General features: G+C 46.4%; 1 protein-coding gene across 1 annotated transcript in view; it reads right to left on the reverse strand.

The window, feature by feature from the left end:
* Positions 1-23,160, reverse strand: part of DNAH8 (dynein axonemal heavy chain 8) — an 8,835,797-nt gene that overhangs the window by 1,687,949 nt on the left and 7,124,688 nt on the right. Inside the window, exon 68 of the mRNA XM_069608756.1 lies at positions 8,895-9,071. Coding sequence (XP_069464857.1) covers positions 8,895-9,071 — 177 coding nt within the window. The remainder of the gene's footprint in view (positions 1-8,894; positions 9,072-23,160) is intronic.

A 23,160-nucleotide genomic window follows, 5' to 3' on the forward strand; every position in this document is an offset into this window, starting at 1 on the left:
CGAGGAATGGCCCATGGCTTGGATGTAAGGGTAACCAAACATGACAGTAAGGGAACACAATCAGGAACACAATCAGGAACACAGAGGGAACCATGGCAACCCCAACAGGGGGGAAACATTGGGGGACTGATACATTAAGGCAGCTTAAATGTCAATTAAGATAGGAACCTGGAACATACATGATTTGGGTAAGAGGTCTAAGTGCTCACAGGTCCAGCAATTCTTACGCAGATATGGTGTCCAAATTGCATTATTGCAGGAGACGCACTTGATTGAAGCTGATCTTAAAGTTCTACAAAGGAGTTGAAGGGGGGACGCTAGTGGTGATTTTACACTCATCGTATTCCACAGGGGTGCTCATTTGGGTGGCTGCAAAAATACCATACAGCTGGAATCTACTACGGGAGATAATGAGGGACGCACATTTATCATGCGGGGCACATTGCAGGGAAACAACTTATACATAGTAAATTCGTATGCACCTAACACAGTTAATGAAGAATACTTACAAAGAATGGTTGAGCTAATGGACAGAGACACAACAGATATTCTCATTTGGGGCGGGGGTCAGGACTTCAATTGTTATCTAGACCCAACTATAGACCGGACAGGAACGAGGCATACCACCCTCCCTGCTCAACACGCTTCCGTTAGCAGAATAGTGCAGGAAATGGACTTGCAGGAACTATGTAGGGGTTCACACAGAGATGACTGGGAATATTAATTTTAATCACCAATGAATGGGACAGAATTTGGCCTAGCCTACTTATTCACAAACAAAGAGGGCTCACAGATTCTCTCAAACAGATTACCTAAGGAAGGTGATCTCTGACCATGCCCCACAAGTCACGGCACTAAGCGCCCAGCGATACCAACCTGGAAATTAGGAGTTGAGCAGCTCAAAGGCAGAGCTTTTAACACAACCTTGAGGGAAGAAGTCTGCTTTCTGAGGAATAACGAGGGATCGGTAGACAAGGTGGGTGTTCTATGGGAAGCTCTTAAGGTTACAGTGCGAGGGGTGTGTATATCAAAAGCAGTGGGGATTAGGAACACTCTGTCTCGGAAGCTGAAAGAATCAGAGGATGCGATTAGGAGTCTGGAGATCGACTTGGGGAAGGGAGAAAAGGTGGGGCAGGATCTAGTAAATGCCATCAAGACTCAAACTACACACCAGGAAGCCCTGGCCAAATTTGACAGGGATCGTTATACCAAAAGGGTACATGATGAGGGGGATAAAGCGGGTCGGCTACTAGCATGGTTGATCCGTAAAGAGCACCCAAGAGGAGCAATCACACAAATCAATGACAACGGGGGATCCAGAGTAGCCACACAGCAACAGATTAACAGGGTATTTCAGGAATACTACACGTCACTGTACTCGAGCGAGGGAACATACTCGGAAGAGGAGGCTTCAGACCTACTAGACATAGCATGTATTCCCAAATTGACAGCGCCCAGAGGGAAATGCTGGAAGCACCCATAGAGTTTGAAGAAAACGAATGGGCACTAAAAACAATGCAGAAAGGGAGGTCTCCGGGGACAGACGGTCTTCCGGTAGAGAACTACCTAGAATATGATGATAAATTGCTTCAAGTGTTACAGACAGTCTATAGGGAGGCCTTCACTCAAGGGATTCTCCCCGAATCGATGAGAGAAGCACTGATTACAGTTATCTTGAAGCCTCAAAAAGACCCAACTCACTGTGGATCATACAGACCCATATCACTCTTGAATATTGATATGAAACTATTGGGAAAGAATAGCATTGAGATTGGAGAAAAGTGTCATTCACATCATTCACCTGGACAAGTGTGGCTTTATAGGGGAGGGAAACACTTCCATGAATATCAGGAGATGCATTTCATAATGGCACATGTCCGTCACTCCGAAGAGGAATTAGCCTTGATGGTCTTAGATGCAACAAAGGGCTTTGATTCCGTGGAGTGGAAATGGTTATTTAAAATCCTGGAAGAAATATTGATGGGTTCCCAAATGCAGTGTTTGATTCAACTACTGTATGCCAGCCCCCAGGCAAGAGTTAAAACGTGCGATTGGATATCTGGGAAATAGACGCTAGAGAGGGGCACCCGGTAAGGATGCCCGGCATCACCAATATTATTTGCCCTGGCACTAGAACACCTGGCAGGATACTTTAGGAACTATATACAGGAGACGGGGATCAGAGTACGCAGAATAATGCATAACATATCATTATACACAGATGATGCATTGATATATGTAAGTAAGGAAGTCTTTTCTCTCCAATAGGAGGAAATGATGAGAAATGTAAATGGTTAATTTTAAATTTGTAATACTTTTCTGTGATAAAGTTTACTTATTTTCTTTTTAAACCAATAAACATGTATATATATGAGTAACCCAGGGATAATATCCCGATAATACTAGAGGTGTTAGCCAGTTTCAGGAAGCTGTTGGGCTATAGCGTGAATGAGGAAAAATCCTTGGTGTTCCCATGCAACCTGCGGACTTACCCCCACAATGGTTGATCCGTTGGGAGCTAGAATCCTTCCGTTACCTATGAATTACAATCTTCCACGAATTGCAGGAGACAATCAGGTTTAACACGGGGAGAGCCCTGTCTAGTATAGGGGAGTCTATAACGTTCTGGAAAACCCCACCAATCTCTCTGATGGGTGAAATAGCCCTGTATAAAATGGTGATATTACCTAGGTTAATATATTATTTCATCAACATCCCGTATAAAATCAAGAAAATATTCTTTAAAATGTTGGATACCTACATATGGGAACTACTTTGGGGGTCGAATAGACGGAGAGTAGCGTTAACTACTCTGCGAAGGTCACACATTGAAGGGGGATTTACACTGCCAGATTATGAGGTGTACTACGCAGTGGCCCAGCTGCAAACAGTTTCCAACTGGGGGGGATACACCAGAGCGAGACCTGAAACGCCTACTGGGGGATTTTCCCACGGAATGCATGCTATGTCTAGTAGGTCTGAAGCCTCCTCTTCCGAGTAAGTGGCGTGTAGTATTCCTGAAATACCCTGTTAATCTGTTGCTGTGTGGCTCCTCTGGATCCCCCGTTGTCATTGATTTGTGTGATTGCTCCTCTTGGGTGCTCTTTATGGATCAACCATACGTGGGATTTTCCCACATATAGGAAGGGGAGCAAGCTAATATGGGACCCGATGGCAGCTAGGGGAAAGACCGCTATCCACACTGTACCAAGGGAAATGTGGAAACATGTACTGGGAATATTTCAGTACACCCATCCGTATGGTCCGGATTTGCTGTTTAGTTTCAATCCAGGGGACTACTGACTAACCTCAACTGGGCTAAACTAAGGAGTCAAGAGTGTATGAAACTGGGGGATCTCTACGAAGCAGGGAAACTGCTGACATTCCAAGAATGGCGCAACGGTATGACATGCCTGAAGGGCCATTCTTAAGCTATGCCCGAATCGTAAAGAAAATAGCCGACCTGTGGGAGGACACACCAGTAGAACTGGAGCATAGTTCCCTGATGCATCAGATGTTACACACCACCCATAGTAGAGGCCTGATCTCATGCTTGTATCTACAGATTACGGAAAGAAAGAAACTTCCGGAATCAGCCGTAAAGGCGAAATGGGAACGGGATGTCGTGAGAGAGATACCTGAAGAACAGTGGGACAAAATATGGGAACAAACTCGTAAAGTTTCAAGGAATGCCAGGTTCAGACTTATACAATACAATTTTACTGTTCTAGATGTAAAGAGGCCACAGCGGGCTTCTGGCATATGATCTGGGACTGCCAGGAGATTAGAGCATTCTGGGGAGAGGTAATGAGTAGAACCAATTCCTAGGCTCATAGCGAATACATGTGTACACCTGAAAGGTGTTTTTGGGCGTTACTAGCAGGGAGGAAGCAGACAAAATCCAATAGGAAATTAGTGACCTTTTTATTCATACTAGCTAAGGGCAGGATTGTGATCTCTTGGAAAAACCCGAACGGCCCATCGATTTGGTTATGGCTTGGCTGAAAGATGTATACTGTTGTGGGATGGCAGAGATGGAGTTACTCAGGGATCAAATCCCGGTAGATGCAGAGACGGATAACAGTATAGATTGCGACGAATGTTAAACTGATGAATACCCCTGACTTAAGCCCACCGTGATGGGAGAAATAGGGGAACGCAGTAATTGAACACCAGATGCTGGTGCTAGCAGGAACATACGCTAGATGCAGAGGCGTTGATCTTTATCACCGTCATTAAGTTGGCTCCCTACACCTGTGAAGTTAACAGGCATAAGATCTTTTGAATCCTACACCTCCGACTGGTACATTGAAAGGGCCTGTAGTACTGTCATTAACCGGTTGGCCGCGTGGTGCAGGGGTTTGCTATTTCACACCTTGGACGGGTAAGTAAAGTATATTCACAGTTTATGTTGAATGCTTTTTTTTTTTAGCTCACGGACCACGATATTGAATATTTTGTACCTACGTGATGTTGTTATATTGTGATATTATATGCAATTGTCCACTAAATAGTTGACCTCACCTAGTGACTCCACCACTGTGTAAGGGCCTGACCACTTGTCCTGTAAAGCTCTAGGCCTTATAAGATTCATGATCAGGACTTGCTGACCAGGTGTGAAATTGATGAGGAAGCCTTCTGGTCATACCAATGTTTCACCAGAGCTTGCCCTCCCTTCAACATTTCACTAGCCAGACGCATCAGGGGTACCATCCTTTTTTCTGAGCCCTAGCACATAGTTCACTACGTTGGCAGTTATGGTGGGAGTGGGCATTTCCCATCCTCCTTGACTATGGCTAAGGGTCCCCTTACAGGGTGACCAAACAGAAGTTCAAAGGGGCTGAAGCCAACACCATCTTGTGGTACCTCTCTGTAGGCAAACAGTAAGCATGGTAACAGAAGATCCCATTTTCTTCTTTGGGGTTCTTCCAGAGCCCCAATCATGCTCTTCAAGGTTCTGTTAAACCTTTCTGCCAGGCCATTGGTCTGTGGATGATATGCAGGGGACAATTTATAGGTAACCCCACATTCCTTCCACATGGCCTGCATATACTTGGACATGAAGTTGCTGCCTCTGTCAGACACAACTTCTTTAGGGATGCCAACCCTAGTAAAGATGCCAAGCAAAGCTTTTGCAACTGACTTGGCAGTCACAGTTTTTAATGGGTTGGCTTAAGGATACCTGGTGGCATGGTCGGCCGGCACCAGGATACACCTATTGCCTGAGGATGTTTTGGGATCAAGGGGACCAACAATGTCAATCTCTACCCTCTCAAATGGTACCCCCACAACTGGGAGTGGTACCAATGGAGCTTGGATTGTTGAGCCACTCTTACCAGATAACTGCAGGAGGCACAACTCCTGCAGTGACTTTCTACTTGCACCCCCATCTTGGGCCAGTAGAAGTACATGGATAACCATTGCTTGGTTCTCTTGATTCCAAGGTGGCCAGCAAGGGGCACTTCATCTGCCAACTGCAGGAGGAAGGGTCTAACAGCAAGGGGAACCACCAGCCTCCTGTGGTCTCCTTCTGTAGACTCTGTAGGCTCACTATACAGGAGCCCATCATCCCAATAAATCCTGCGCTTCCCAGGAGGTTCACTCTCAAGCTGGTAGCAGGCCTGTCTCCTTGGGCCTTCCAGAGATGGGCACTCACGTTGGCCCTTACTAATTTCTTCCCTGTCAGGACCACCTTCCACTAACAAATCATTTAGTTCAGGATGGTCATGTGGGTCAATTATTTCAGGTATCACCATCTCCTTGTCAGGTCCTGGTGATTGACCAAATACCTCTACCTTAGTGGTAGGTGAGTTAGGGGGAATGTTCCCTTTCCCTTTTTTGGATTTTCTGAGTCCTTTAGCCTTGGGTTTCCTCTTTGGCTGGGGAACAGCATTGGTCTTGGCCAGTGCTGCCCTTGTTTGAGACCTTGTGCAGGGTGTTTCAGCTGTATCTCCCACAAGCCCTAAAGCTCTGAGATCATTTCCCAGCAAGACCATTCCCAGGACATTCCTCTGTATTCTCACTGGAATTCTGACTGCTGTACCATTAATAGTAAGAGTGACAGGTATTACTGGGAACATGAGAGGTGGGCAATCGGCCAACTTAGTGGGGGCCACAGGAGCTCTGGCAACTTCCTCTGGGTCTACCAAGGTAGAATCCACTACAGTTCGACTGCACCCACTATCCATAGGAGCTGGATTATCTACTACATTGATCGGCACACTGTCTTTAAAGTAGTGCTTGGTGTTATCTGGAATCCTAGCATAACCCTCAGAGACATTAGGCTCCCAGGAACCCAGGGAAACTAAAACTACCTCAGCTTCTATCCCACTGGGAAGGAGTCTGAGGAAAAGGATGCCCCTGTAATCTCTTCTTCTTCATACGAGGAGAAGGCCAGATTAGCAGAGTGGACCCCCAAGGTTTTGACCTTACATCTGGGATCCCCCTTCACATGGTCAGTTGCTCCACAAGCAAAACAAGATACACTGGGTCTGTTTACATAGGGAGGCTTACTATAACCAGAGTTCCGTTTTGGAGGTTGGCCTCCACTACCCTGCAAGTTCTCTTGTCTCTTACCCTTATTTCTTCTTTTGTGGTCCTTATGGGAGGATGTTTTATCAGTTTCTCCACCCTCCTTATCTTTAGACTTGTTCCCCTCCTCCTTCGTACCAGGATGAGTCTTGTGACACCCATAAATGGGACACTCTATGTGACACCCACAAATCTGCTGCTATGGCAAGTTTCTTAGGATCTATCTCCTTTGAATCTGCCAAGTGCTGCTTGAGCTCAGGGGAAGAAGATGCAAACATGTGTTCAAGCATGACAAGACATATCATACCTTCAAAAGTAGTGACCTTATAACCTTAAATCCAGCCAGTCAAGTTCTTTAAGGATTCAGTTACAGAAGATACCCAAGTACCACCATCTTTCTTTTTGTACTCTCTGAATATTTTTAAGTATTGGGCAGGAGTCTTTCCAAACTTTAAGACGAGAGTTTGCTTCAATATTGCAAAATCTGCTCTCTCAGCTTTTGACATTTCCATAATGGCACTGCAGCCAGAATGGGGCAGTCTGCTAAGTAACCAGGCAATGTTATCAGCATTGTCAACCTGTTGAACTTCACAGGCATACTGAAATGCATTTAGCCAGTCCATAACGTCATTCTTTTCCTCATACACACTGAACAGATCCTTAGTAACCTTGGATGAGAGGAGGCCCCAGACCCATGTCCAGCACCCTTGGATCAATTGGCAACCTGAAGCTTGGCCAGTTCCAACTGGTGATCCCTGTCTTTCTGTTTTTCTGCCTGGTCTATTTTCAGTTTGGTCATTTTGAATTCAAGCTCCTTCTGTCTAAACAGCAGTTCTTGGGCTCTGGCGCTAAGGGCCACTGGTTGGGGCAAAGATTACTCACCGGTCCCTGAGGCAAGGAGACCCAAACTTCCGTAGGTTAGTCCAATTCGGTAGCAGGTTCGACGGCAGCAAAAAAGACGTCACAGCACCTTTTAGTTCCTGAGATCCAGCGAGGATTCCCAAACGGGACAGTGATGATTTCTCCGCTCTGGGGGGATGAATCGCCCCAGTTTCACTGCAGCAGGCTTCAGGGTCAAAAGGGTCACAAATGCAGCAGACTTGCAAAGGACATTGCCGCAGCAGGGCAACCCTGCACAAGGTCTCAAACAAGGGCAGCACTGGCCAAGACCAATGCTGTTCCCCAGCCAAAGGGGAAACCCAAGGCTAAAGGACTCAAAATCCAAAAGAGGGAAAGGGAACATTCCCCCTAACTCACCTACCACTGAGATAGAGGTATTTGGTCAATCACCAGGACCTGACGAGGAGATTGTGATACCTGAAATAATTGACCCACATGACCATCCTGAACAAATGATTTGTTAGTGGAAGGTGGTCCTAACAGGGAAGAATTTAGTAAGGGCCAACGTGAGTGCCATTTCTGGAAGGCCCAAGGAGGCAGGCCTGCTACCAGCTTGAGAGTGAACCTGGGAAGCGCAGGATTTATTGGGAAGGTGGGCTCCTGTATAGTGAGCCTACAGAGTCTACAGAAGGAGACCACAGGAGGTTGGTGGTTCCCCTTGCTGTTAGACCCTTCCTCCTGCAGTTGGCACATGAAGTGCCCCTTGCTGGTCACCTTGGAATCAAGAGAACCAAGCAATGGTAATCGAGTTTACTCCGGTGCGGGCGCACTCTTCTCACTCCAGACCTGGGAATGCCAAGTGTATGTAATTCGGTGTGAGGTTGCCGTGGACACAGAACTAGCAGTATACCATGTTTCGAGGGCCTCCTCGAAACGATGGCGGAGACAGAGCAAAGGTCTTGCGTAAGCTGGTCAGCCCATTGGTTGCCCCAGCCAGGGACACTTCTTGGTCAGGGAGAATGGTGTGATAAGTCCATGAAAATAATTATAACCTCATAAGAGTTAAGCATGGCCGTTTGACCACAGCTAGCCTGGCTGAGTAGAGGCCATTCAAAGGGAGACCAAAGCTTCTTTACCTCAGAGGAACCCTCCAACGTACTGAATACAGTGCCTGAAGAGAATTCTTTCAACAGTATATGTAGAAATAATAAAATGTGGCAAAACCTTTGAGACTATGTCACACTCTTGTAGGTAAACCGAAAATATTCCAAAATGCTATATCTTTTCCTAAGAAATACATTATTGTATTTATTGGAAACTGAACACTGCTCCCTGCCACCACTTTCTTTCATTGTGAACGAACGCTGTGGGCCAGCAGTCCAAATCTTTACCAAAACAGCTAACAAAGCTTCTACCAATTTAGTGGTGTAAGTCATGCACTCCAATGAAGATCTGATCCTTTAACATGATTGCATGTGTCTGACATTTTAGAAAAGACACTGGGTAGAAAGAAATGGCCTTACATTTAATGCGGCTTCTGCTTCTTCAAGTGCTGGTTTTGCTGCCACTAGAGTAATCTCAGCTTTTACCTTCTCAACTGCAATATCATCTACAATTTTCTGTGCCCTGTCTTTCACCACCTGCACTTCTTCTTTTACAACAGTTGAAGCTTGTGCACTCACGGCCACCTCTGCCAGAACCTGCCAAGGAAAAAGAAAGCATGAATATAAACGTAAACTACAGCAATGCATTTAACTACTTATTTCTGATAGAGTACAATTGAAACAGCTTAAATTCTGTGTTGAGCTTATTTTGGCTCAAATAAATCCTCAACAGGTTCTGTTCTCTTTGTGAACCTACTGTTTTTAGATGTGTGTACAAATCTATGAATAAATCTATTTACTTTAAAATTCTCTCTTTGTGACCTTCTATAGCTAGCATTTGCAAAAACTAGCTACCTGCCTCTCATAGCCTACCTCCTTTACACTGCTAAAACAGGGGTAGCTTATGACTCTTCTCTTCCTACTATATGACGCCTTTTTGAGTCAAGCCCCCCTTTAACAAAACCCCTAGCCCCCCCCTTCTCTCCCTTCAACTACATTAGCTTCAGACCCCACTTGTAGACAATCCTGGCTATGCCGCTGACTGAAACAGATCTCACAGCTCACTGTCCTTCTTCCCCAACAAGCATACATCTACCCATGTCCTTGGCTATCAGGCACAGCGATTTCTAAGTTGGGCTGCATGGATAGTAGAGTTCACAGAATTATTACCCTGGAAACAAGTTATGTTTATCCCAATCGAAATAGGTGTTATAAAAAGTAACCATGGGTGGACCAGTATCAGGTGGAAATAAGAAACATCAAAGTACTAACTGCATTTCTCTTTATGAGTTTAAATATGATATTGTTGTCAATTCTTCCTGGTGGATCATAGACACCGAGGACAATGGTGTCTATTGCTCCACCAGGCAATAGGTGTATCTTGTGTATGTGGCAAAAACTGGGACTGCACTCACTACGTAACTTAAAATAAATCTTCATACAACACTGTGGTAACTCTTTAACTTCATTCACTGCAGGTGCAATGTTGAAAAAAGGTATACCAAAGTACCAAACAAGAAATCACCCAGAGCTCAACTACACTCTGCAAAAAGATACACTCATCACATTTTCTAAAATTTTCCACAAAAAATACATTTATACAATAAAGTGTTCTGGAGTAAAAGATTTTATACATTCCAAGAAATTGTCAAACAAATAAAATACCTGTCTCTTAGAATGTATATACTGTTAAAAGGACCTCTGTATGGTAATCAAACAAATGTTCTAAATTCATTCACATAAAGAGAGAAGCATCTCGAGAGATGCTCATCCTCACCCCGGTACACACAAAGTACAGAGCTTCCTGGTTTCAGTAAAGCAAACGCGAGTGAGTGAGAAGGGCGTACCGTGTCAGTGTTACCACACTCACCATGTCCATCGCAACCCAATATGGAGCAGACTACGCCCCTCGGGTGCCATTTTAGAGTTTATAAACGTGGAAGTAAGCAAACAGGACCCATACAATGGGAAAGGTACCATGGAAAATTGGGGCGTGGACACTAGTGGTCCCAAGTCAGAGGAGCAGTCAGTGGCTACACTCAAAATGGGTTCTGAGCCCAGGAGAATAGACAAAGAAATTTAAAATGAAGTGGTCAAAAAGGCAGGTAATATGTAATTTCACATGCCCATTTGCATTGCAAAAAGTAAAAAAGAGCTAAGAAAAGTAAGTTCTGAAATTAGTAAAAATTCTCATTTTTGATGTGTACTATAAGAGGATGGAGATAGGTACTATGCTCCTATCACTAGTGATGAACAATCTAATGCATTTGCAATGATTGACACAGGTGCCCAAGCAACCATAGTATCCAAAGAATTGGTGAAAAGGACCAATGAGGGGAGAGCCCAACAAAATCATGTAAGGTGAGGCAAAATGAAGGTCCTGTGCACAATTTCAATGTGGAAGAAATACCTATCAAAGGTGTCACTGAAGTTAACATAAAGAAGAGGTTATCGCCCCGCATTCAATGGGTGAATCGGTGAATGGAGTATTGTGGTCCATAACTAAAAAACATTGAGACCCAAAGCAACAGTGTAAAAGAAAGCCAGTGTAAAAGAAAACCACACCGTTGCTAAATCAGAAAGTGCAGTGGAAGTATATATTCAGAATGGCTGTGTGCCTAGCATCACTGTTATTCTCATGTGTGAAAAGAAAAACAGAAGCCGCCTTTGGAGATTTATATGGGACCCTGAGAAAAACCGGCAAACAAAAATAGATGAAAACATGTTGCATTTTTATCTAAATGAAGAAAAATGCAAACCAAATATTACTCCAGAGTTAAATCAAGAAAAACACATTTCAACAATCTCAGAAATACACATGGGAAAAATTGGTCGACCAGACAAATGGTCGAACCAATTTGGTCGAAAACCAAATGGTCAAATTTTTTTATTTTTTTATTTTAACCCTTTTTTTTGTTGGGGGGGGGGGGTCCCCCCCAACCCCCTTTTTTTCTCTAAAAACCCCTTTTTTTACTAAACGAAAACCCGAAAAATAAATATATAAATAAAAAAGAAATTCAACCATTTGGTTTTCGACCAAATTGCGTCGACCAAATTGCAGTCGACCAGTTTTTTTTCGACCAGTTGACTGGACACCGAGAAGGACAGCCATGGATCCCTATCAATGTGAATGGGGATCCTCCTGAAATGATTGAAGCCACTTTGGCGCTTGAACATGTAGGGAGTTTCATTAGTGAAAAGGTACTCTGGCAAATAATTGACAGAGAGGATATCCCAAAGTTTAAAATACAGAATCAACACATCTTTGGCCTAGATGACCCTGAGTTGGGAAAAATAATTGTAGGAAGATGCATGTTAAAGATTACAATTGGCTCTAAGAGTATCCCATCACAACGTGTGGATAATAAGCGGAAAACGAAACTAATTTTATTTGAGAAATGACATCATACATAGAATGTGTATGTTATTAGACTTTATAAATCAAAAGGTCTGGTCCAGGTTGGGTGGATCCACACCTGAATTTGACGATAAAAGACAAGCTTACCACTGTGCCCAAATGACATCATATGGAGTTGAGCTTCAGGTGAAAAAGGATGTTACTATTCCTTCATTTACCAGACAATTTACAGTGGCAATAAAATACAGGAAGGGACAACAGATAAAAGGTTCTGATGCATTTGGATGCCTAAATTAATCCATTAAGCAGCAAGAGTTAGAATGCAAATATACACCACTGATAGAGATTGGGGATGGACTCATTCAAATCCTGGTGGACAATAAACGGTATCAAGACATTCATTTGGAAGAGAATTCAGCATTAGGGTTGACAATACAGAAATCTTACTATATTGCCAATTTCAGTAACCCAGTAATCGGGAACATTCCTGAAAGATATGTGACTGCACAGGGTGAATTACCAGAGTCATTGGAGTCGAAGCTTAAAGGAATCTTTAAAGTTCAGTCTGTGAACCCTTATGACAATAACAATATGGTCCAAGCTGCTGTGTGAATAATTTCAAATTATTTTAAATAAGTGTGAAGGGTTTTAGCCCCACTGCTACCATTGGGCTGTTATACCCGAGGGGTTCAGGGGCATGGATCAAGACAGATTCCCAGTCTGACGACAGGGAATATTCAAGCATCTGAATCTATGAAAGATCCAATGCAGGAGAAACTAGACTTAAGAGGGGCCTACCATCTAGTAAGAATCAAAAAAGGAGACGAGAGTAAGACGGCCTACGCACGGAGTATGGCCTTTATGAATATCAGGTTATGCCCTTTGGACTATGTAATGCCCTCACAGAGTTCCAATTTTTCATGAATGATGTGCTGCGCGAACTGTTGGCCGTCTGCGCTCTTGTCTATATTGACAACATTCTTATCTATTCGACCACCAAGGAGGACCACGTCAACCATGTCCAGCCAGTTTTGGAGAAATTGCGGCAACACAGGCTATATGCCAAATTGGAGAAATGCTTCTTTCATGTGACAGAGGTAGAATTCCTCGGCTTTATTCTCACATCACGGGGCGTACGCATCGACACACGCAAGGTAGACGCTATCCTTAACTGGCCCTCACCAACATCCATAAAGGGAGTACAGAGTGTACTCGGGTTCGCCAATTTTTATCAACGATTCATTCCCGGGTTCTCCCACATCGTCCACCCAATCACTTCTTTACTACAGAAAAATAAACAATTTAATTGGTCCACAGAGGCAGAGAAAGCCTTCCAGGAGCTAAAAAAAAATGTACCACAGCACCAATTCTACGGCATGCTCGACCAGAACTACCATACGTGGACGAAACTAATGCTTCCAACATAGCAATGGGAGCAGTTCTGTCACAACGAGACCCCGAAACAGGTCAGTTGCATCCCGTGGCATTCTGGTCTCACAGGGTTTCAGCCCCTGAATTGAATAATGCAATCACTGATAAAGAACTGCTAGCAATTAAGGCAGCGTTCAAAGCCTGGCGACATTGGGCCTCATTCCGAGTTCGGAGGTAAACACGCCGCTATTTGCGGCATGGCTGCCTTCGAACTCGTCCAAACTCCGGCCTGGTGAATGGAGTAATTACCGGTCCATTCCGAGGTCGGAGGGACCGGTAATTCCCCATTCACCAGGGCCATTCCCCATTCCCATTTGAGCCCCCATAGGGCTCAATGGGAAGGGGGAAGGCGGCAATAACAGTACCGTAAATTACGGTACCGTTATTGACCCTGGAGTCCCTTTGCGGGTCCCATCCTTAACGCCTGCTAAAAGCAGGCATAAAGGAAGGACCTGCAAAGGGAACTCGTAGTAGGGCGGTAAGGGTTTAATGGCACCGGTCTCGTTACCGGTGACCGTTAACCCTTACCGCCCTACTCGGAATGAGGCCCATTAGCGTGTTGGAGCTAGACATACAGTCACAGATCATCGCAATCTACAATATCTGAAGACCGCTAAAGTGCAATCAGCACGCCAACTCCGCTGGGCTCTCTTCTTTGCGGAATACAACTTCATCATCACCTATAGACCCGGAGTACGCAATGGAAAAGCGGACACCCTGTCTCGCATGAGTGAGGGAAAAGAGGCATTCACTACACCAGACCCTGTGGCCATCATCCCTGAAGGACGAATCCAAGGCATGATTGCTGCAACCACCACTCTAGACAGCTTAGAATCTGACCTACAACAATTGATGAGTCCGCCAGTGCAACAGGAATGGCTAGGGACGGGAGACTCGTATACAATCGTGGACAAACTACCATACTACCAAGAACGATTGTACATCCCGGATAAGAAATTACAGAATCAAATCATCACAAACTATCACGATTCATTAGTAGAAAGACATCGGGAATAGCCAAAACCCAAGCTAAAATAAAGAAACATTACTGGTGGCCAACTTGGCGAAAGGACATTGTCCGGTTCATCGCAACCTGTGGCAACTGTGCACAACACAAGTCCCAAAAACAAAGTCATGCAGGTCTGCTACGTCCTTTAGAAGTACCCCCAGAACCTTGGCATATGCTATCAATGAATTTTATTAACGACCTTCCCTCCTGTAACAGATACAATACCATCTTAGTCGTCATAGATCTGTAAAATGGCCCACTTTATTGCCCTGAAAGATCTCCCAACTACTTCTACTCTGGCTACCGTGTTTTTGGAACAGATTGTCCGACTACACGGGTTCCCATCAATATTGATATCAGACTGAGGAACTCAGTTTGTCTCTGCATTCTGGAAAAGGTGTTGTAAAATTGCCGAAATCGACCTCCGATTATTAACAAGCCACCACCCCCAAACCGACGGCCAGACCGAACGGACTAACCAGACCCTCGAGCAATACATAAGGTGTATGCTGCAACAAACCGAGGATACCTGGAAGGACATACTTTGGTTAGCAGAATACGCATATAACAGCTCAATTCACACCAGTATGAGACAAAGCCCATTCTACATCGTGTACGGTCGACATCCACAGACATCCGTTTTTCGACCCACTCGAATCATTAGAAATGCCCGCTGTAACAACCTTACACAAAACCATCACCCAGGTTCTTAAGGAAGCAGCAGAGCACCTTGCCAGAGTCAATGGAAAACAGAAGGAGTTTGCAGATCGACACCGAAGGGAAGCTCCCAACTACCAAGTCCGAGACAAGGTTTGGTTAGCATCCAAAAACATCTCCCTGAAAGGACCACAGGCGTTCTGTCCCAGATATCTGGGAATCTACACTATCATGGCTGTGATCAACCCTGCGGCCATGAAATTAGAATTACCGGTCCACATGTGGATCCACCCGGTGTTTCATGTCTCCCTCCTAAAACAATTGAGACCAGGTACGTAGATCGATACTCCACCGGATCCCGAAATAGTTGAAGGAGAACATGAATACAAAGTTAAAAGGATCCTAGACTCTAAGATGGTCCAGTCCAAGTTATACTACCTTATAGACTGGAAAGGTTATGGACGCCAAGATGGGACCTGGGATCCCAGTGAGCATGTCCACGCTCCACGATTAATCAGGCAGTTCCACTACAATAACCCCACTAAACCAGGGCCAGTGGGGAAACCATCCATGAGAGGGGCTTTGAGGGGGAGTGCTGTCATGTCCACAGGCCCCAGAACACACAAACCACACCATCTGGGGCAATGGGTCACTTGACTCACTTATTTCCCTTTGGGACCCATAAACACAGGGGCCCTGGATGGACTCAGTCCTGGCGCCTTTGGTGCCAGGCTCATACAGAGATGTGAGCAGGAGCGCTTTATTTCAGTGCAGGAGTGCTTTTATTTTACAAGAACTTTCCAGGAGCTGTAAGCCTTTATTCCAGAAAACATCCTCATGTGCTGACTCATTGGGTGTGGTCCCTAGGCCTGGTCTTCATGTGCTGACTCATCGGGTGTGGCAGGCAGGCTGAACCTGGTGGGTGTGGCTTCAGAAGCTCAGCTATATAAGCTGCTCCATCCACGTCCATTGACTGGGCACTGGCATGTAACGTGACGCTCACCGCCGCATGGACCAGTTTACTTAGCTTTGAAACCAGGCGTTCTCCTGCATACTCACCTCCAGGAAACCGGTACTTCATCTGCAGACTCATCTCCTGACATCCAGTGATCTTGATCCCGACACCACAGCACTGCACATCCACAAACCTGGACCCTGTGAAGAATCCCGTCCTGGGGCCGCGCCGCCTTTGAACCCTGCGCGCTGCCAAGTTAACAATTTACCAGCTACTGTACCGCTGCAGCTTCATTTCTCATTTTCTCTGGCTGCCGCCTCAAGCTTTGCAGCTTCTGCCGGGCCGGCAACATCACCTGCAAGGGAAGAAAGCAAAAGAGCAAACATCAAAAGTGGAACGGATAGCAATACAAGACAACAAACTTTACAATACAACAAAAACAGACCAGGAAAGACAAAGGCAAACAGGAACACTTACCTGAAGTATAGTGGCTTAGTCGCAGCAGGACTGGACTACCACGTGCAAGGAACCAGTGAAGGAAGTCGGTCCAGATCATACACGCGCCCCTGCCAGAAGCAGCAGGACGGAGTGCTCGCCAAAACTAATCAACAGGTGTGCTTTCTAGAGACAGAGCATCCCACAGGTACCAAGGCTTGGAAGAAGGGGTCTGGAAGAGGATCAGACGCACAAGCTCCTATACTCACGCCCTCTATTTTCCATGCAGGAGCAGTGGCGAGCAGCATCACCTATTACCACCAGTCACCACATAAGCGCTGTTAGGCAGTACCCTTTGGGAACACCACACACAATTCAGACTACAAGTGACAGTACAAATTCACCTTTGGTACAAGCCTGTACTACACTGTTAAAGTGATAGCAGTAGCAGAGCAGCCAGACTTATCTCAAGAGTAAGTGAGCAGTATCAAATAGTTACACAAAGGACAGCAATGACTATGATTCAGGCAAACACTGACTCAAGGTTTTCAAGTAAAGGAATATACATTTATTTCACTCTTCAGTTGTATAACATTACAACATTATAAGCAATTTAAAAATCACACACTCAATACACCACACCACTTCCTTTAAATCCCAGACAAGTGAAGCTCACAAAATGAAGTGGGAGCAAAATGGCACTCCAGCTATTTAAAAGGGAGGGAAAGCCAAAGTTAAGTAGAAATTGAACCACACCAACAGGTAAGTACTCAGGGCAATAGAACAAGAGGAACTACCGTGACAGAATCAGGTAGAAAAGGCTTAAGGCCAAAGTCAATAGGACAAAAGTCTTTTGCTAAAGATCACATGGTTCAGGGTAGTTTGCGGTAAAGTTCGGGCCACGGATTTCGGACGAGGTTGGTTGGTAGAAAAGTTAGTTTAAAAAGAAGAGAAGGACAAGGCCTCGGATTGGAGAAAAATTTCACACACTTTCCCCGCGACTGAACGAAACTAGCATAGTACCTTAAAACGGAGAGGAAGCTGTAGCTGAGTGTGATGCTGGAAATGCATTGGAGGGACAGGGTCTCCCTGTCCTTGTCCTGTAGTGCTTTTTCATTGTGTTCTGTATTGTTTTCTGCCCAAGAGTCCATGTGGGACTCCTGGCAGTGCATCTCTTCCTATTTTTGGTTTTGTGTACAGCCCCATGGGATACCCTTATGGCACCCATGAGTGGGGGTACAACCCTGTGCCCCTAGTGTATGTTTTTGGGCACCTGTGGGTGGCCCACAGAGCAGAGTATGGGCTGGTGGCAGCCCCATGCTGAATTTGACAGGTGCTCCATTTTGGGATACCCAGGCCCTGCCATTGGAATCAGTTGATTCCTGATGGAAAACAAGATGGCCCCTGTGGCCTCTTGCGTTCTATTGCCTGTTACCTTGTTTTCCCAAAGTCCTGGGAAGCCCTGACTCTGTCCCTTCCCCCTGACTGGCTGTTGGGTGGAAGTTCCATATATGGTGTTGTTGTGAAGTCCAGTCCAGACTGCTTGGAGCCTTCCCAGTGAATGTATGGTGTGGGTACACACTGTGGGTGGGACCTGGGTGTCATGATCTCTGCTTCCAAAAGGTCAGGGTTTTCCCAACTCCCTTGGAAGCAGATCCATAACCCAGGTTCCGAGTGCCAACCAGTCCCAATTGGGACCTTTTGGACCCAGTCCTGGCGCCAGTGGCACCAGGCTCATAAATATGCCCAGTCCCAGCGCTGGAAGCGCCGGGCTCATAATGCTTGGGTGGACTTACCTGCAGCAGACCATGCTGCTTACTTGCCTGCCAGTTGAGTCTCTGATCCTCTTCTGTTTGGAACTACTTTTCCTGTTGGGTGGGGCAGGATCCACTCCCTAGATTCAGAACACTGGAACTCTTCTGGAAAGCAGGAACTCTTTTCTTACCTAGGCGTGGCTGTGGAAGGAGACACCTAAGCACTACAGGAGGCTATTTAAACCACACCCGATGGATGAATCTTGCTTTGCGTTATTCTGCATCCTCAGCAGCAGAACGCTCATCGTGTCTTCTGCATCTGATCCTGGGCCTAAGGAAAAAGGCTTACCATCCTGAATCCAGTCTTCAGCAACACCTATAAAGACAAGAAAGAACAGGTTAGCATTACGGTCTTCAGTGACAGCTCTTCACTTACCTGGTCCATCGGCTGTCACCAACGCCTCGCGCTGCATTCCGGCATCTGAAAGACAAAGGCTTACCTACTCTTCGTGCGCTCCGGAGGTCTTCACACTGCATTCCGGCATCTGAAAGACAAAAGCTTACCAACTCTTCGCACGCTCCGGAGGCCTTCGGTGCTGCATCCCGCATCTGAAAGACAAAACAAGGTGCGTTTAAAGACATTGGGGAACTTTAATACTCACGTGCCATTACTCCTTTCCACATCTAACCCAGTGGGTATTCCGGCACCCTGCAGCCGCCCCGAACTTGTACCTGCAAAATAAAAAGACAGTTAGAGCGCATCGTGAAGCAGGCAACAAGCGCTTACTTACGTGCTTCCAGGCGCTTCTATTCATCACACGGGCTCCATCTTCGACTCACTTCAGCCCGCCATCCGCCATCGCCGGAACCCTGCAAAACAAGAGACATCATTACTAAAGACTTTAAAGACATTAGAATTACTCGAAACTTACCGTTCGTGCAGTAAACGACGGACAGCAGTCCTCTGAAGTCAAGAGGCCTGCTCCCCTTATCCAGTGAAGAAACTGGTTACAGCACCCTGCCTCGAGGCAGATGGAGAGCACGGCGTTCACTTACCTAAGACATCTTACCCTTCGAGCCAGACATACAGTGCACAGAGGTCCAGCCCAAAGAGCCAGCCGTGGGTTACACATCACCTTTGAAGAAACGGTATACGCCCAGTCAAGACCGGCGCCTCTACGGGAATCAGGTGAGCGTTACACTGGGTGAATGGAGTGTGTGACCAATATGCACTTCTTGTTGTGGCTGTCTGGTTTCTGGTATGAGAGACAAGACTGAGATAGCCCTGCCCGAAACTGGCCTGAATGCAGTGTGTAGTGTTGAATGGCTGGGTACTTGTCCCAATCCACATTCCTTGTTGTGAGTGTCTGAGAGGGAGGAGGATGGCCTGAATGCACTCTATGCCTGATTGGCTGATTGACTGCATTAATGCACTTCTGTATGATTGGCTGCTGAGAGTGACCCAGCAGTGTGGATGAGCGACGGGATAGTATATCTGGGGACCTCTCACCACTGGAAATTGTTCAGAAGCTGTGTCTACACTTGAAGAGTAACTGGAACTGCTGATCCTCGACACCCAGCTGGAAGAAGAAGACTTGCTGTTGCATTTGCTTCGGCCTGATCTGAAAGCTGCCGAATTCATCTAAGCCTGATCCGAGAGAGGACCTGGTAAGGCGCCTTCTTCCCGTGCTCCGAGGGACCATCGAGCACCGCTAACCTTCGCCAAAGCTCCCTGGAAGTCAGACCCTCGAAAGGCTGCCGACCGGAGACAGGGACCGCTGAGGATAACGAAGTGAAGCAGCAGGACTTCGCCGCTGTCGAAGTCCATTGCCGTCGACCAGGGTTCGCAGGTTTGTGTAACCGCTGGAGGCCCGTCGAAGTTGTGTTGCCTCAGAAGAGGGGACCGCTTGCTGCCGTGCCGCCGACGACCGGAGCCGCCCGCTCCTTTGCCTAAGAACCTTTGAATCGAAGGACTCCCTTGTCCGCACCGAAGACTGCTTTATCCTGCCTGAGAGAGTCAAGGCCGCCGACGCGCCGAGGAAAATCTGCCAGTGGGTATCTCGCCACCTGAAGGCCACAAAGACTTCGACGACTCGACTACCTTGCTGGCCACAGATCTTCAGAAACTCTTTGCGGTCCTGAACAATCAATCGCTGAGGTGCCCCGCATACCTCATCCTCGCAGGACGTCGCCGACGAGCACCGCCTGGATCGACGCTGTGGTCTCGGCACCCTTGAACTTCTCATCGACGCTGTTGATGCCAAGTTCACCTTCTTCGACGCCTCTCGACGATCCGTGACTCCTGCTTTAAAGGGAGTCACTCCAGAAAGATCCGTCAACGCTTCTTGAAGAACTCTACTCCACCAGGTACATTGGGGGGGTAAAAACATTATAGGAGAGAATAAGACTATCGATCAATATATGGACTGGGCTTGTGCTATATCTTTATTTTACAGGTTGCCCAGGTGGGGGGGTATCGCCACACAGAACTGTGTCCAGGGTTAGGGGCCAGTATTCTGCCAATTGTGTCAACCATTTTGCTTTCCTTCATATCTCTATTGCTGGTTTCCTTGTTATTGATCTGTGTGACATTCTAACAGTATAGTTGATGCACTTTAATGAAATCTGATAATATTGGTGGTACCACTTTAGAATTGTATATATTTACCATTGTTGATTTCCGAGTACAAAGTGTGTTATTGTGATAGTGTACATACCTTTGAATATTAATTAAATAAAGACTGTTTTCAGTAATACAGTGTGTGGACATTCCTTTGTGGGGGATTGGGGACTGCACTGTACTTAAGAACCAGCCTGCATCACCTCCTGAGAAGCTAGGCCTTGATTGCTCAACCATAGCTACCGCATAGAGAATCTTGGCTGGGGTCCTCTGTGCCTCTCCTCTACCATATGGAGAGCAGAAGTACAGACACCCCCTCCAGTCTTTACACTGGTGGCAGAGGTGGGATGCTTATGGTTTTAAGAATCAGTGTATAACCGTGCCACTAACAAAATATCTGCACTTTATTGAATTAAGGTTTAGTTGTGTACAAAATAACTTCATTACAAGCAATGGAGTCTATTGCAAATGGTAAATTGACTAGGGTGAGCTTAGAGGTTCTCCAGAGTGCTTATGAAGGCAGGGAGGTAGACTTTGTGGATAAGGTCTCGGGCTGAGCTGATAGCTGCCCTGGTGGACTACCAGACTAATGGTGAAACTCTTGATGAGGGGGGGAATGCAACCAATGAGGACTCTGCCCCTGGGGGTTCTACTGAATCTGTTTCTGGGAATTCCACCATTCCTGCTGCCTCTGTTCCAAACCCAAGCACTGCTCTTCAGGGGGAAGCCCTGAAGATTGAACTTTTAAAATTGAAGCTACAACGGGATCAGTTAGCCTTTCAATACAAAAAGTTGGCAACAGAAGCTGCGTTGAAGAAAGAGGAGTTGGCACAGCAAGTGATACTCAAAGATAGGGATACTGAGCACCAAAGAATCCAGCTAGAGAAAGCTAGAGTGGAGACTTCAGCTAAACCACTTGAGAGTGGCAGGCCCCAAGCCAGCAAGTTTATGAAATATTTGGTTGGTGTGTTTGTGGAGGGTTCTGATATCCTCCTATGGATTGAAGCGTTTGAAATGGCTTATGCAATTCATGATGTTGACAAAAGAGATTAAGTGTTTGTTAAGCAGAGTGCCTCAGACTGGGTATGACTGTATTCTGAAGCGGAGTGTGGAAGACAGGGGTCAGTATGAGTGTATGAAATCTGCTTTGATTGCCAAGTTTGGCAAGACACCTACCCAATACCTTAAAAGGTTCAGGGAATTTAAGAAAAGAGAGAATGTGTCTTGGGTTGACTGGGTGAGTGCTGTGCACATGAACATGATGGGGTGGATTGATGGTTACAAGGCGAAAACCTTTGTTGAATTGTCCCACCTGTTGTTTGTGAGGATTTTTCTGGATCCCTTTAAGCTGGCTAGGTTGGCTGACAAGTGGGTCTTCTACCGGGTGTCCACTAAGGACTTCAGTGGGATAGGACAAGTACAAAGAAAAGGGGGCCTCTCAGAAAGCTGAGGGGTCCCAAAAGCAGTCACAGTCGGGTAAACCTTGAGAGACACTGGGGCAAGCATGACAGAGGTGGACAGGACCCTGCTCAAGCCAGAGGACTATGTAGGAGCTCCTCCGAGAACCACCAGGTTAGCTGGTGGGCCTCCCAAATTATCACCTGTAGCCTTAGTCACACTCGTAATTGGAGACAAGACAGCAAAGCTTCCTGTACTGGTTCAGGACAATGTCCCTGCTAACATTCTGTTAGGTAAGGATCTAGTAGAGTTGGGGTTGATCTCGGATGGTCTTCCCATGACTGCTGCTGCAGTCACTAGGTCACAGGTGACACAGGGTCTGGCTGTGAGTCAGGTACTGGAGCCAAAGGCGAGGCCTAAGGCAAGAAGAAGGAAGACCAAGAAGGCCACCTCTGTGGAGGGAGCTCCTTCTCTTCCTGTTGTTCCTACAGCACCCATTGGGATCCATGCTCCGGACAGGCTGGGTCCAGTGGTAAACCCTGTCTCAACTCCTGTGGGTGAAGAGCCAGAAGACTCTCCTGTGGGAGAGGTTCTCAACCCGGAGGATCATCCCGTTCTTCAATGCTTGTTAGCTGAAGGGGGACCCTCCCGGGAAGACTTCTGTAAGGGACAGAGAGAGTGCTACTCTCTCGAGGGTCTGAGGAAAGAGGCCCTGTCCCAGGCGCAAGGAGAAGTGCCTGGGACCTTCCGGATATATTGGGAGGGTGAGCTCCTTGTTAGTGAACCCACTAAGCCTGAACCTGGTGCCCTCAAGAGGTTGGTGGTACCCCAGGTTTACAGGCCCTTCCTACTGCAGTTGGCGCATGAGGTGCCCTTGGCTGGTCATCTTGGTACCAAGAAGACTAGGCAGAGGCTCTCTGCCCATTTCTACTGGCCTCGGATGGGAGTAGAAGTGGAGTCCCACTGCAGGACCTGCCCAACTTGTCAGTTGTCTGGCAAGACTGGAGGCAGTGTCGTTCCTGGTAGTTCCTGCAGGCTCACGGTTCCTGAAGCGACTGTCGGACTGACA

Source organism: Ambystoma mexicanum, chromosome 4q, assembly GCF_040938575.1.
Source record: "Ambystoma mexicanum isolate Mex_15411 chromosome 4q, UKY_AmexF1_1, whole genome shotgun sequence".
In the NCBI taxonomy this organism is placed as follows: domain Eukaryota; kingdom Metazoa; phylum Chordata; class Amphibia; order Caudata; family Ambystomatidae; genus Ambystoma; species Ambystoma mexicanum.